Source organism: Nematostella vectensis, chromosome 14 (genome assembly GCF_932526225.1).
Source record: "Nematostella vectensis chromosome 14, jaNemVect1.1, whole genome shotgun sequence".
NCBI classification, from domain to species: Eukaryota; Metazoa; Cnidaria; class Anthozoa; order Actiniaria; family Edwardsiidae; genus Nematostella; species Nematostella vectensis.
Genome location: NC_064047.1, coordinates 13197753 through 13213586, shown reverse-complemented (window position 1 = coordinate 13213586; position 15834 = coordinate 13197753). Strand labels below are relative to the sequence as shown.

The 15834-nt window shown below is 39.2% G+C and overlaps 1 protein-coding gene across 3 annotated transcripts in view; it reads right to left on the bottom strand.

Annotated features, from left to right (window-relative positions):
• LOC5503077 (inositol polyphosphate 5-phosphatase OCRL) overlaps positions 1-15219 on the bottom strand; it is a 41620-nt gene extending 26401 nt beyond the window's left edge. For 2 of the 3 annotated variants that reach the window (XM_048722109.1, XM_048722108.1), the window contains exons 1-15: positions 15038-15219; positions 13068-13147; positions 12513-12610; positions 12065-12097; positions 11701-11814; positions 10763-10858; positions 9981-10052; positions 6835-6990; positions 6248-6365; positions 5433-5534; positions 4348-4480; positions 3102-3218; positions 2428-2535; positions 1131-1201; positions 390-608 (exon numbers count right to left, since the gene is read on the bottom strand). In XM_048722109.1, the coding sequence (XP_048578066.1) occupies positions 390-608; positions 1131-1201; positions 2428-2535; positions 3102-3218; positions 4348-4480; positions 5433-5534; positions 6248-6365; positions 6835-6990; positions 9981-10052; positions 10763-10858; positions 11701-11814; positions 12065-12097; positions 12513-12610; positions 13068-13147; positions 15038-15094 (1574 nt within the window). In that variant the 5' untranslated portion in view covers positions 15095-15219. The remainder of the gene's footprint in view (positions 1-389; positions 609-1130; positions 1202-2427; positions 2536-3101; positions 3219-4347; positions 4481-5432; positions 5535-6247; positions 6366-6834; positions 6991-9980; positions 10053-10762; positions 10859-11700; positions 11815-12064; positions 12098-12512; positions 12611-13067; positions 13148-15037) is intronic. The other variant, XM_048722110.1, reaches the window with a different exon arrangement.
• Positions 15220-15834: the final 615 nt, after the last annotated feature.

Here is a 15834-nt window from a genome sequence, read left to right as displayed (position 1 = left end):
ATCTATTCACAGGTAACCCAACAACCCACAGGTAACACAACAATAATCATCCACCCATAGGTAACCCAAAAATCATTTTCCACCCACAGGTATCTTAACCATAATCAAACATTTACATTTAACCCAACAATCATCATCCACCCACAGGTAACCCAAGCATAATCATACACCCACAGGTAACCCAACAATCATCATCCACCCACAGGTAACCCAAGCATAAAAATACACCCACAGGTAACCCAACAATCATCATCCACCCACAGGTAACCCAACCATAATCAAACATCCAGAGGTAATTCGGCCTCAAAGTCCTCTATGTTCCAGAGCTAGCCAGACTTAGTATCCGTGTATAACATACAATATTTAAAAAAATCCTACAGGCAACCCACCTTGAGTCCCAGTTATCAGTGCCAGGGTCGTATTTATAAGTTGGTCTGAACGTGATTGGTGGCTCGTGGAAGCCTGAGAAGCATTTCTTGACTTCTTTCTGCTTGATCAGCTGATCACACTTTAACAATTCCTCCAGGCGACCCTGGTCTATGAGACCCTTGCTCAACTCACACTCCATGTTAACACGGTAGTTAAGATCTCCCAGCCAGAACGTGACGCTGAAACAGTAACGATATGCTGTGAGTCACGCCGGACAACATGTCGCGCTAGACTACTGATGTCACGCTAGACAACTGATGTCACGTTAGCAGTCACGCTAAACAGCTGATCTCACGTTAGCAGTAAAGCTAGAAACTAATGTCACGTTAGCCGTAAGGCTAGACAATTGATGTTACGTTAGCAGTTACGCTAGACAACTAATGTCACGTTAGCCGTAAGGCTAGACAATTGATGTTACGTTAGCAGTTACGCTAGACAACTAATGTCACGTTAGCCGTAAGGCTAGACAATTGGTGCTAGCAGTCATAGTCTTTAGACAACTAATGTCACGTTAGGAGTCACACTAGATAACAGATTTGCATAAGCAGTACAATACTAATACAGTAAGATAATAGAATGTCAAATGTCACGCAGGATACTGTAAATTGACGCGCTAGAATACTCAATGTAAACTTATACTGTCACGCTCTACACCGGTAAAACCTGTCAATCACGGCAGAATATGTCACGCTTATACTTACTCATGATCTAGGATGGTTAGCACTTCAGACACGCGTGTAAAGTTCAGCTTGCTCAAGATGTCTCTGTAGTCCTGGGAAAACGAAGAAGCACCGCGTCCAACAAAAAAAATCCACGCCATCATTCACATCCATTTTAAATCAAGATGCAGTTTTCACTCGTAAACTCGGAGACCGGCATTTAAATCGGGATGTGTCGTAAACAGTAAATATTTATTTTTCTTGGCAAAAAGACAATACAGGTCCATTTTTATTAACAGTAATACCGAAATACGACCCACTTTTCTCCCCAAGGCTGCCCCCCCCCAAAAAAGGAATCTTTCTGCCAATGTTTTGGTTTATCAACACAAGTGCCCTGTGCCCTCAATATTGCTTTCTGTTTTTGTTTTTCTGTTTCTGTTTTTTTACTGTTGTTTTTTTTCTTCTTGTTGGGTCGGGAGCACCATTCTGGAAACAAGACCAATTCTTCTCACATCCTTTCCTGGCCGTGACACCATAGAATGCACTTAATGATATACAACCAAATTTCTTGCAGTTTTTTTTTTTTTGCAAAGCTTTAAGAATAGATAGCACAGGACGTTGAGACAAACAGAAACATAAAATGTATCTGTCTCGCTAGTATCCTAAATGTTCGGAGACAAATCCGTTGGACTAAATAGTTCTATATGTCTTACATGTGATTAATCTAAACAGATCACTGTAATTAGTGACAATGTGACAGTAGACAGTGTGACAGTAGACAGTGTGACAGTGTGACAGTAGACAGTGTGACAGTGTGACAGTAGACAGTGTGACAGTAGACAGTGTGACAGTAGACAGTGTGACAGTAGACAGTAGACAGTAGACAGTGTGACAGTAGACAGTGTGACAGTAGACAGTGTGACAGTAGACAGTGTGACAGTAGACAGTGTGACAGTAGACAGTGTGACAGTAGACAGTGTGACAGTAGACAGTGTGACAGTAGACAGTGTGACAGTAGACAGTGTGACAGTAGACAGTAGACAGTGTGACAGTAGACAGTGTGACAGTGTGACAGTAGACAGTGTGACAGTAGACAGTCTGACAGTAGACAGTGTGACATTAGCCCTGCTGTATGGCTCTCTGGCCAGTGTTCGTTTTCCTTGTTATAATATTTATCTGTTGTTAAGGCGAAGAAATATAAATATAAAATAAAATAAAATAAAATAAAAAGACGCGAGATGGTTAAGCGCGAACTCTAGGGATTTTTTGACAATCGACTGTGTGGCGGTAAAAGGGGAGGGGCTGGGGGGGGGTCGAATTCCCCGCCTCCCCCATTTACCTGGTTACGTCTCTCATACTCCTCTTGGTGAGCGGCAAGATGCGAGTTGACGAAACACAGCGTTGAGTTGTGGAAGGACATGCGTATGGCGACACCGCCCTTGTTGCCCTACAAGGACGACATACAATTAACGCCCACGTGGACAACGTATGCTAAAAAGCCTCCATTTTCCTCGGCTGATTTAGGGAAGTAGTTGTGACATTTCAGGGCCGTAGACAGCATTTTTCCTGGGAAGAGGGCTAAGTGATTGATCAAGAACATTCTTTTTCAAATGAGACATAACGGCGGTCATTGACCACCCCCCCCCCCCCCCCCCCCCGCTACGCCCCTGCATTTTCTATGAAATTTAGTATATGAAGTTCAAAACTTTGTTTTTAGATGTTTTCGTTTTTCGAGATTTTCTCTCATAGCTTGTCTTTAAATAGTGAATGAAAACAATAGCACATGGCTGACAAGTAGCATTGTTTCAAAAGATAGCCTGGTTGCACACGTTTACCGCTAAGCGACCAGAACAGTTGTTTTACATTTACCTAGAGTTACGTAAATTTACCCTTTGGCAGGGCAAGGAAAGTATTCGCTCTATTATTTGACCGGGAAAAGAGAAATTTTCGCTCAATCATTTTGGCGGGAAAAGGAAAGTTTCTATCTATCATTTTGGCGGGAAAAAGCCGTACCATCATTCCCATGATTCCTGTGGCGACGTACTCGGCGGCGACGTCTTTGATGTGTGGCATGTGGAGGGTCTTGGTGTAGACAAGGAGAAAAATCCCGACCAATCGGATAGAACGCACCTACAGTACACAACGACAATGAGCAACAATCGCGTGTGACCTGAATTCCTGTGTCGGTGCCGACACTGACGCCCTGGGTCCCACAGGGATACCGACTAACTTAGTCTCAAGACCGCGATAGCGATATGAAAGATAAGGCAATTCTTACAGTCAAAAGGACAGGAAGTGAGATATTTCCAAAACGAAACGAAATTCTTAGCACATCTAGACCCTCAATACAAGAAAACATTAGGCCGCATCGGCTAGCACATTAATAAGGAAAATCCAAGGTTTTCAGTTTGTTAAAAAGCACCTACACCCCTGGACCAACCTCATCACGATGCCTCTGATTACATACTAACTACTGAATGATTCTTCATGGGACCCATGTGTTATTATTTACTGCGGTGTACTGGACCATCCTCATCACGGTGCCTCTGATTACATACTAACTACTGAATGATTCTTCATGGTACCCATGTGTTATTATTTACTGCGGTGTACTGGACCATCCTCATCACGGTGCCTCTGATCACATACTAACTACTGAATGATTCTTCATGGTACCCATGTGTTATTATTTACTGCGGTGTACTGGACCATCTTCATCACGATGCCTCTGATTACATACTAACTACTGAATGATTCTCCATGGTACCCATGTGTTATTATTCACTGCGGTGTACTGGACCATCTTCATCACGATGCCTCTGATTACATACTAACTACTGAATGATTCTTCATGGGACCCATGTGTTATTATTTACTGCGGTGTACTGGACCATCCTCATCACGATGCCTCTGATTACATACTAACTACTGAATGATTCTCCATGGTACCCATGTGTTATTATTTACTGCGGTGTACTGGACCATCCTCATCACGATGCCTCTGATTACATACTAACTACTGAATGATTCTTCATGGTACCCATGTGTTATTATTTACTGCGGTGTACTGGACCATCCTCATCACGGTGCCTCTGATTACATACTAACTACTGAATGATTCTCCATGGTACCCATGTGTTATTATTTACTGCGGTGTACTGGACCATCTTCATCACGATGCCTCTGATTACATACTAGCTAAACGGAACGAATCTTCATGGAGCCCCTGTGTTATTATTTTATCTTGGTGGCCTGGTACCTTGATATATGAGCCTTTCAGCCTCAGCGCTTTGTCTACCGCTCGTTGCCAGTCCTCCTCTTTGGATGACGTGGAAGATGACGTCACATTTGACATTAGCAAGGCTTCCGTGCTCAAATCGAGCTCCTGAAAACTACATTGAGGAGTTATAGTTAAGTAATGCTGCGTGTAAGAACTAGGCAACCTAACGGCATATGTACGCTTGTATGTCAAAAATGCCTTTGTTAATATTCGAAATTTGATTGGTCAAGACAAAAAAATACAACATAAGTTACACTTAAAACTATTTGTTGCCTAACTTTTTTGAATATTTGAGTTTTAGGATTTATTAGTATGTAAAATATGGCTTATTAGACAAATCTAACGTAGGGAGCACATGTTTCATGTTATTTCCTCAAAGTTTCACTATATTCTACATTTTGTGCCTGTGTGTTTATTACAAAAGATATCCTGTGGGAAAACTATGATGATAAAGCTTTTGCCGCAGAACAATGGGACTTTGCCTATTTCTTGCATGGATGGTTACTTAAATCTCCAAAAGTCTTTGGGAAATACACCTATTTCATTGCCAACGGCAAATGGAATGCCAATGTCAATCGGCAAATGGAAGTTCTACGACCGTAAGGTATAATTGGTCTCATTATATTTCAACCACAAATGCAGGATGATATTTCTCAATCATACGATAATCTGTTTAAGGCCATCAATGTCGGTTAAGTTCATCTTTAACTTTATGTTTGCGAATAATTTGTGAACACCTATCGGTCTTGGAAATGTCATTAGCCATTTGCCGTTTGCATTGACAAGGTTTTTTGAATAAGGTTTATATTTGAAAAATATCCAAATCACTGAGGATCATGGAATGGTTTTTTATGTACACTAACAGGATGGAACGTGATCAAGTAAAAAATCGGTGAAGTTTCTTCCAAATTCATAGCCGATAAAATTAATTGCAGCCTTCTAATTGCATGCTATAGTGGAATGCTTCAATAAGGGAATGCCTAGGTGATTACTCTCAAAAAAAGAGCACAAACGATTATCGGAAAACGAAAAAAAAGAAAATGATTATGGGATAGACATCTTACCCGACAACTACAACATCCGGGGCTTCATCATCACACGTCAGCCATGGCCCCAGTCCCTCGACGGGGCTTTTTCCATTCACGTTCCACGTGCCGATGAAAAACCTGCAAGGATAACAAGCATGAGAACTTTAAAAAGAGCCCTTGTCAGCCACGAGTTGTCTTTATTTCTATACTAATTCCAAACCATCATATTTAAAGAAATGTCGAAATATTTCTTTAAAAACAAAGTTACAAATTTGAATCTAAAATATCGCGAAAGCTATCTCAAACAAGCCGATGGAAATGGGTGTTTTCCTACAATTGGTATTGTGCAACGGTGATAATGGCGGCCGACAGAGACCAAAAGACAGTGACAAAAGCTGTGCCCCCCCCACCACGAAGTTGATTTGTTTAAACTCGTTGACAGGGTCGCCATTTACGATTCATACGTCGCCCTCTTTCAGCGCTGAGTAGAACTGTCTATTTTTGACGACCCACGCGTGGCCACGTGCATGTTTGTCGTGTACTTACTTGTAAGGTAGAACCTCGATGTAATCCGCCTCACGTGTAGCTATATGTGTCATATACTTACTTGTAAGGTAGAACCTCGATATAATCCGCCTCACGTGTAGCTATATGTGTCATATACTTACTTGTAAGGTAGAACCTCGGTATAATCCGCCTCACGTGTAGCTATATGTGTCATATACTTACTTGTAAGGTAGAACCTCGATGTAATCCGCCTCACGTGTAGCTATATGTGTCACATACTTACTTGTTAGGTAGAACCTCGATATAATCCTCCTCACGTGTAGCTATATGTGTCATATACTTACTTGTAAGGTAGAACCTCGATATAATCCGCCTCACGCGTTGCCATATGCAGTTTAATAAAGCCATCTCTAGCACCAAAGTTGCTGGGTAGCACAGACTTACGAGTAAATATGGGCGAGGCTGAAAGGGATAAGACAGAGTTTACATCATTACATCCGGTAAAGGGCAGGGTAAGGTGATACATCACAGTCCTGTGAAGGGTGGGGTAGTGTGATACATCACAGTCCTGTGAAGGGTGGGGTAGTGTGATGGTAGTGTGATATATCAGAGTCCTGTGAGGGGTGGGGTAGTGTGATAAATCAGAGTCCTGTGAAGGGTGGGGTAGTGTGATACATCTAAGTCCTGTGAAGGGTGGGATAAGGTGATACATCACAGTCCAGTAAAGGGTGGGATAAGGTGATACATAACAGTCCTGGGAAGGGTGGGATAAGGTGATACATCACAGTCCTGGGAAGATTGGGATAAGGTGATACATCACAGTCCTGGGAAGGGTGGGATAAGGTGATACATCACAGTCCTGGGAAGGGTGGGATAAGGTGATACATCACAGTCCTTGGAGGGGTGGTGTAGGGTGTACACTTCAACTTACATGATACTGCAGACCCGCGATCCACTTTATCAAGGGCTGTAAGCGCTGACTCTGAGGGGGAAGGGTGGAGTATTGTGTCAGTTGGGGTGAAGCCAGGCATGCCAAAGACATCCAGTCCATCCTCTGACTGACTGGCCGCGCTTGTTGCACCAGGAACTGGAAAAAGAAAAAAGCATTTAGCTTGGAATGGTCAAGGAAGATTAGAGGGCTGGGATGTGAGTGAACTTACTGATAGAAAAGGGCAGGCCTTAAAACATGTGTGAACTAGTAAAAACCAGTAGACAGGTAAACAGGCTTACATACAGGTGTGAGACAACCAAGTCCTTCTTTTCGACATTTTTGGGTTAAACGTTCAATGTAACAGAGAGTTTCGACAGTGGTTCCCTAACACCATATAAAGAAACTGGAAGGTCGTTTTACGTCAAGGTATGAATCAACACAAGATTGAAAAGGTATGTTGAACGCTTCTGTGAAACAGAGTGGTTGCGCTGACGTTTCGAGCGTTAGCCCTTCGTCGGAGCAAAAAAAAACCTTTTTGCTCGAAACGTCAGCGCAACCACTCTGTTTCACAGAGGCGTTCAACATACCTTTTCAACCTTGTGTTGATTTATATCTTGTCTACACCACGCCTACGCAGACCATCTGGTTTTTCTACAGCTTGCCTGTAGTCTTTCTAGTTATACCATACGTTCTACGTCAAAACTCTCTAACAGCTATCCCTTGTTCGTGAGCATCTATAACTTTAATGGTAACGTCATTATTTTTTGCTCCTGAATGTCACACAAAGCATTCATTTATCGGCTAATTCAAGCAAATGACTTGAATTATTTTAATCAATCATAGGCAATCAACAATCAAGCGCCAAACTTCAATTAGGAATGATTCTTTCCTTGCCAATAGATCGTTGTATTTTCTATGTAGACAATAGCAAAGAAGTGTTTCAATAAAGCTAGGCTGCATAAACTGTAGTCTGACCTAAAGCTTGAAAACTCCAGAAACATAGCTTCTCCGAAGAACTCATTCTCCAGTGTCGTATCACAACCAGCAAACAGGGAATAGATCTCAGGATGTTTATGTGAATGTGTGGAGATCTTGAAACAACAGTTGGTTAGACGTTCCAGTCACACAAAAAATATACATTACCAATGGCGATGTTTTAACATGTTTTAAAATGCAAGTCGTTCCGGAGCATTATAGCTGAATATCTGATGTAAACAACGGAATAAAAGACTACCAGATTATCAGCTTATAAAGAATAACGTCATCTCCCACAATCGAATATTCATGATTTGTGTTGTAAACTTTTTCAGATAAGACCTGATTAAAAATTTGGACATATTTCTTTATAAATTCGCCTTTTTTACTCATTCCAGGCACATGATCTTAGGATATATGGTAGTGCAGAGCAGTTCTTATCTTATAATAAGCCTAAAGCAATTAAGCTTCGTCCGTTTTACAGTAATACAACGATAAAAGGATATTTATTCTAGCAAATGTGTTATTATCGGTATTGTGGTAGGAAAAAAAGTCGTGATAAAATGCAGAGCAATCCTGTATACAAAAGTTAACATATCATTCCCTATGGGCTTTTCGTTAAAACCCAAAGGACATGAACTTTACAAAGAGTTTAAATATACAATTCATCCATAAAATGCCACGCTTAGCAAGGTTAAATAGCCTCATAAGGTCAACTGAGGTTTGATAAAGCAGTTATAGTAGATTTATGAACTTTCGTATAGATCATCAAAGAGAAAAAATCGGCTTTTGGCGCATTTTTTTTGCGAAGGACTCTGTAACAAGCCGCCGAACAATCTGGAAAGTAGAAAGGTTAAATTATCTTTTTCGTACGACTTTTAAGTTTATATTTAAAAAATAAAAAATAAAAAAATGTACGTCAAAATTTTTACGAGGCAAGTGCAAATAGGGCAGAAAATGTGATTTATTTTTTAAATTCAAGAATTTTGGAATAATGTAACTTGTGATAAATAGAAGACATAGCTTGTTCCGCGACAACACTTTTTTGTAAAGCGGGGACAATAATTTGTAATGTTGACAAACCAAGAGATCTTTAAACAGCAGTTTGACCGATAACAGCGACAGTTGCAGACAAGGCCCAAGTTGACGTCTGGTGTGGAGTCAAAACAGAGTTTTAGCAGGGAACGATTAGGAAGGTGCGACTAAAATGATTTTACGCCAAATGGCCAATCAAACTAATAAGATTGTATATGATTTAGCTGGTTCGCCAAAAACTGGTAGTCGACTCAAATGTTCGTCCTTAAAAAGCCTTCTTTAGAGCAGACACTAGATTATATTTATAGTCTGGTTTACAAACACGACTTTTTGGGTATTTTGATTGATTTGTATATGATTTAGCCATTGCTAAAAGGCGAAGCTCCTGAAAACATATTTTTTTTTTACAACTTCAGGAGACGACGCAAAAATAACAGCTCATATCATGCAAACGAGAGTTTTTTCTCTAGAAATATTTTAATTGAATGGGAAATGGACATTCAAACATTTCCTTTGTCTTGTATTCGGTAGAGCAAACATTCGCCAGCAATGATGGCAGGTGCTGGCGCAGTTTGCACGGGGCTTCGAGGTGGTTCGTGTATTTTTTGACGATGTTGATGACGGACACAGTATACAGAATAAAACCTTGTTTTTTTCGTAGAATATTTTAAGGATGACAAAAAGAGCGATACCGCAAAAAAAAAAAGACGGATGAAAACGTGCTGCAAACATTTTTTTTGAGAGGTAAGATTTGATAGCTAGAAGGGATACCTTCATAAGAACTGAACACCGAGCTGTTTGCGCTGAGCCAGGCAGAAACTTACATTGAAATGAATCTGTCTCGCTAGTGTCACGCACGAGACTGAAATTCCCGCCAAAACATCCGTCGACCAATTAGAATGCTGCAAACCAGACTTTCATTGATAAAATAATATGGCTGTAGACGTATTCTTAGTTTTTTTGGGAATATAAAAAAATTAGTTTCATCCTACCTATCCAGCGCTAAGCATTAAAGCTTTATTTGGTCACATTTTCCTTACCGTCGTCGTCGCGTCGTTGCGTCGTCGCACAGCCAGGGATTTTTGTGAGTTTTAATCTTTTGGGCGTAAACACCATAAGCGCGTTCCAAAACTAACCTGACGTGGAATCTGTGGCGGTGCTGGCTGCGCCATCGTCTTGAGTCATGAGATGGTTAAATGCCCAGTCGTCTGGTCAATATAAATACAACACAGCATGCAAAACCCGTCACAACCGTGGCAGGGGAAGAGTACTGGGGCATACCGACCATGGCCCATGAAGTTGTTAAAGTTCCAGTCATCTGGTCAATATTAATATATCACAGCATGCAAAACTACTCACAACATAGCTTTAGTAGGGGAGGGGTACCCCTCATGTCCAAAATCCCCTGTCCCCTACCCCCACAACAAACAGGCCTTTAGCAGGGGGAGGGAACAAGGGCAAATTCCTTCCTCTCCTATATCCACCAATCCCCCCCCCCCCCCCCCCAATTTTTTTATACAAATACATCACAACATGCAAAACACGAGGGCCAGGGATTGGGGTATAGACGGGCATACCCCCCTCCCCTCATGTTCACAAAAAACCCTGTCTTGTCCCCCCAAATGTTCCGTCTAGCTAATATAAATCCATCACTTCATGCAAAACAACTCACAACAGGGCTGTTGCAGGGGGAGGGGCAAAGGGGCATACCCCCCCATGTCCACCAGCCCCCCCCCTCCCCCCACCCCGATTTCCCCTGTGAGGTGGTACAGGCTCAGTCGTCTGGTTAATAGAAATACATCACAATATGCAAAACACTTCACAACATAGCTTTAGTGGGGGAGGGGTGTTTATCCTCCTATGCAACCGCTTCTAGTTTTGGGCTCCCTGTGCTTATGACATGCAGCAAATCATATACCTGGCATATCAAAACTTTTCCTGGAAATCTGCTGGTGGTATCTGTCCAGCCAATTGAAGTCAGGGACCCCAATCATGTGAGCTTTCTGTCGGTATTCTGGAAAGTAGGACAACAGATGGCTATAGCATGGATAACCGTGAGTCGACCATCAAGCAGTAAGCTAGCTCTATGATTTGACAGATTATTCTATAGTGGTAAATACATTTTATAGTCGTGATGAGCATGTATAAGTTATTCTATATTATTTTGCCATAGGGGTGATTATGATGAATAACTGTTATTATTGCATTTTTTGCTTCAAGTATACATATACACCTAAGGTATTACAATTAAGGTTGCACCCGAGAATCGACGTATTGTAACCTGCAGTGGTTCAAGTAACATATAAATGGCCGAATCCTGGACTTTATCAGCTGTGTGAATGTTAAGAGGTACATAAAAACAATCCTAAAGCTTTCTAAACCTGTGCTTGTTTTTATTTACGCTTATTTACTTCTTTATTTGAAACCAAGGACTGTGGGGTACAACACATGGATTCTCTGAGTGCAACCTTATTTGAAAGAGGTGTATTATATGTTATTGCATTCATGACCTCAGCTTTGCACATAAACCTATTTAAAAAACGTTGTCAGTGCAAACAGCAAATGGCGATTGACAAATGACAGTTCTACGATCGAAATGACCCATGAATCCCAAAATATTTGTTCCAAATTGAGAAAAATATAAATAAACATATGACTATCCATTTGATATAATCAATATATGGTTCTGACACCGCTTGAGTTTATCTATCACCTTTATTTTTATGAGTAATTACTACCATAAACACCTTTCGGTCATAGAACTGCCATTTGGTAATTGCCATTCACAGTGACAATCTTTATTGAAATTTGTGTATACCTGTTATTGCATTCATAACTTCAAGTATGCATATGTACCTGTTATTGCATTCTTGACCTCAAGTAGAAACCTCATGGTCTCATCCGAGGTCTTCACCTCAAAAAGGTAGGCAATATTTTCATCTGTGATAACTTGGAACCGTACTTCATTGCCTGAAAAAAAATGAGGCAACAACTATTAAGTAGGTAGCAAGGAAGCAAGGAATAAAAAATCAACATATAAATAGAAATGTTCAAATGGAGAGATAATTCTATTAAGTGGAGACCTTGTTCATGTTTCTGTGAATATGAGCACGGCTTTCAGATACAAGGATTCAGCCACTTATATGTTACCCATTAACCACTGCAGGTTTGGAGCATGATTTCCAAGTGCAACATTATTTGAAATAGATGTAAATCATACCATTTCCATTTGCAGTTGATGCACCATTTATGACTGAAAGGAGTAAAAATGCTCACTGTAAGTGGACTGTTCACCTAAAAGAATTCCGAAAGACAAGAGGAGGGTGGGGGTATGATCACTTTATTATTGGTACTTATATAGGTATGTTGAATGTAATATGGTATTCTCTGGTTAAGCCAATAATTTCTATTTTTACCTTTGATGAATGTTTTAGAGCCAAGCTTCCTTTGCTTTATAGCAAAACAAATCATGTAAGCAGCTACATGTAGATGTAGCCGTATATAGGCATGTAGCTGGAAGAGGAGTACATCCTTCTCATAATATATTACTACACATGTATGTTCCACTGCCAGCTGAAACCCCTGCTTCCCCTTGGCAAATCCTGGCTACACATGACTTACCTCCCTCCCCCTATGAAATTCTGGCTGCCATGTGGCAGTACTATTACCTTTATTGAGAGCAAAAGCTCCTCTGATTGGTAGAGCGTAGAGGAGGTTGAGTGGGGACTTCTTATCCCCATCAGTTGGATCTTGATATACAAGCAAACTGAAAATACAAAAAAAAAAGTCTTGACATGTAAAGCCTTGGTCAAAGGGAGATAAGAGTTGATAAGAGCCTAAATTCATATGAGCTTTTGACCATGCACATTAACACCTTCTCAAGGAACCTCAACATCGCTCATTGGCAACTCACTTTAAACATGTTCAAATTAACATTAGAGTTGTAGCTATTTGATCATATCAGTGCTGTTCCACTTATATGGAATGGGGAGGCCCCGCCCACAGCACATACATCATGCATCTACAGTATTTAAGGCCAGTCCTACGCATGAATGAGATTTTCATTAAGAGTAGAAGTTTACTTGTAATTCCAGATTGGGTGAATCCTAAGGTTGAATAATTAAAATAAACATCCACTGCTATTTCAAAAGACAAACCAGAGTCAAAAAAGAACCCAACACTTCTTGACATTATAACTTAAACAATTGAATGGCAGAACATACGCATTATCTCCAATCCGATTAATGTGTGCAACTAGGCATTTAGTCTCACTGTTCTCTTTTACTAGAACACCCCTGATACAGTGAAAGGTAGTTAAGGAAAATAAAAAAAAATTGGATCCAAGTGTTACGATGTAGTACATCAGTACATAAAGAACATAATGTAGGAAGTACATAATATCAAACAAATAGGCGTTTTAAAAACATTTATAATAATGTTTAAAAACATTTATAATAATGATAAGCAATAGTTTTTTTATATTTAGGATATTCATAAAAATCCTCACATATCATTTCAAATCAATATTACTTAGATAGTTATATATGAAAAATGTACATAAACAACTTATTATTCTAAAAGCATAATACTAGCTTCACTTATTAACTTTTATTTGTTGACTCCACACTTTATTGAATTATCTAATGATAGCTCTTTGTTTTGAAAAAGTGTGTAAGAAAAAACATTAAAAAATACTATAACATTTTCAAGGGTTACGATGCAGTACATCAGTACATAAAGAACATAATGTAGGAAGTACATAATATCAAATAAATAGGCCTTAAACATTTATAATAATGATAAGCAATAGTTTTTTTTTTATATAATTAGGATATTCATAAAAATCCTCACATATCATTTCAAATCAATATTACTTAGATAGTTATATATGAAAAATGTACATAAACAACTTATGATTCTAAAAGCATAATACTAGCTTCACTTATTAACTTTTATTTGTTGACTACACACTTTATTGAATTATCTAATGATAGCTCTTTGCTTTGAAAAAGTGTGTAAGAAAAAACATTAAAAAATATAATAACATTTTCAAGGGTTACGATGTAGTACATCAGTACATAAAGAACATAATGTAGGAAGTACATAATATCAAACAAATAGGCCTTAAACATTTATAATAATGATAAGCAATAGTTTTCTTATATAATTAGGATATTCATAAAAATCCTCACATATCATTTCAAATCAATATTACTTAGATAGTTATATATGAAAAATGTACATAAACAACTTATGATTCTAAAAGCATAATACTAGCTTCACTTATTAACTTTTATTTGTTGACTACACACTTTATTGAATTATCCAATGATAGCTCTTTGTTTTGAAAAAGTGTGTAAGAAAAAACATTCAAAAATACTATAACATTTTTCTTTTGTTTGAATCCACCCCCAAAATTTAGAAGTTTAAGACTAAATACTGTAATGTTGTAACTACCTATTCAACACTAAACAACAACAAAGACCTGTATGTGCTTATTTTTCATATTCATAAACTGTACAGTTCATAAATGATTATTTATAGAGAAATACATTTTGACACTTACAAAACTCAAACATGAAATAAGACTTAAACTTCCTAATACCACAATTGATTATTTCTATTCAAAATAATATTTTTATTTCGGGAAAGGATAAATACTGAATTATCACAGCAATAGTACTGTCTAGCATCATGCTTCTAATTGGCACAGTAGGTAAAGCTTCAATATAAAATGCGAAGCTTTAAGTATTATCTTTTAATGGATTTACGCAGAGTAAGCTAGAGGTAAACATTAAACTCTTTACAACACAAACATTTAAATATATTGTTTAATATGTCGCAATAATATTGTTACTTAGAGTCTTAGAGTGTGTCTCTGTGTTTCGTGTATGCTCAATATCCCATGCTGTTAATCATTAATGCCGGTTAAATTTTTTACACATAAAGCTTACAGTTTGTTTAGAATTCTCGCTATTACTGAACCTCCTATCCCTTCTAAAATTCTCTCTTAACTTCCAAAGATCACAACATTGCATCGTCAGTAGAATTCACAGAAAATAACCTTTTGAAACTATTAAATCACTAACAAATAAGGAAGATGGTTTACTAACGATATTATAATATATAAGTTACGAGTTTCCCATGTGAGCAGACAAATAATTCTTGAGTAAAGCAAAGTTTGAAAGGATATGGAGCAGCAGTTCTCTTCAAAGAGTAGCACATTTTGTATCCTGTGTAGGGCATCCATTTGCAGGGAGATCGGAATCCCCAAGATCGCGAAAAGCCCCCGAACTCAGGTCTTCCCGTATTAGCTACTTCCTGCATGGGTAGCCATGTTTGTTTTCATGTCCCAGCGCGAGGGACTGGGGATGGTTTTGAGAGAAGGTTAGAAAAATACACAGGAAACCCAAGGGCCAGGATCGCGTGGATGGTCTTTGCAAGTTCATCTGATCTGATACCCTCAGCTCAGAGATCGCGGAGCAAGCGCTTCGCTCGTCTTTTGACATTGGCTGGCGTAAAGGTCCAATGCGTGCTACCAAGTTCCGGTTTGGCTTGGCTATACTTCGAGCAGTATTTTTTGGTATATCAAGTATCCCTGTGTTTTCTCCATATATGGCGTCCCCCTTCTATTGTAACTATAACTTTTTACGGAAATCGAGTTATATTGAGCATTTTTATTATATTTTTAGCATTTTGCCATTGCGCCTAGGCATGCCTCCATCAAAAGCACCGCGGAAATGGGGCGTGGTGGGGTGGAGATAGAGGTGGATGTGTCCCTCTATTGTACGCACCGTGGGACCTCGATATAATCCGGCAAGAGACCGAAAATTATATCCTTATGTTGAAATATCGTTATATTAAAGCCTTCGGTATAATGATATCTTGAAAAAAGCAACGAAAAGAAATTGATAAATCGAGAATCATTCATATTAGTCACCAATACCTGGGTTCCAGAAGCTGCAAGTCCGCTTCAGCCCTCCCCTGTTA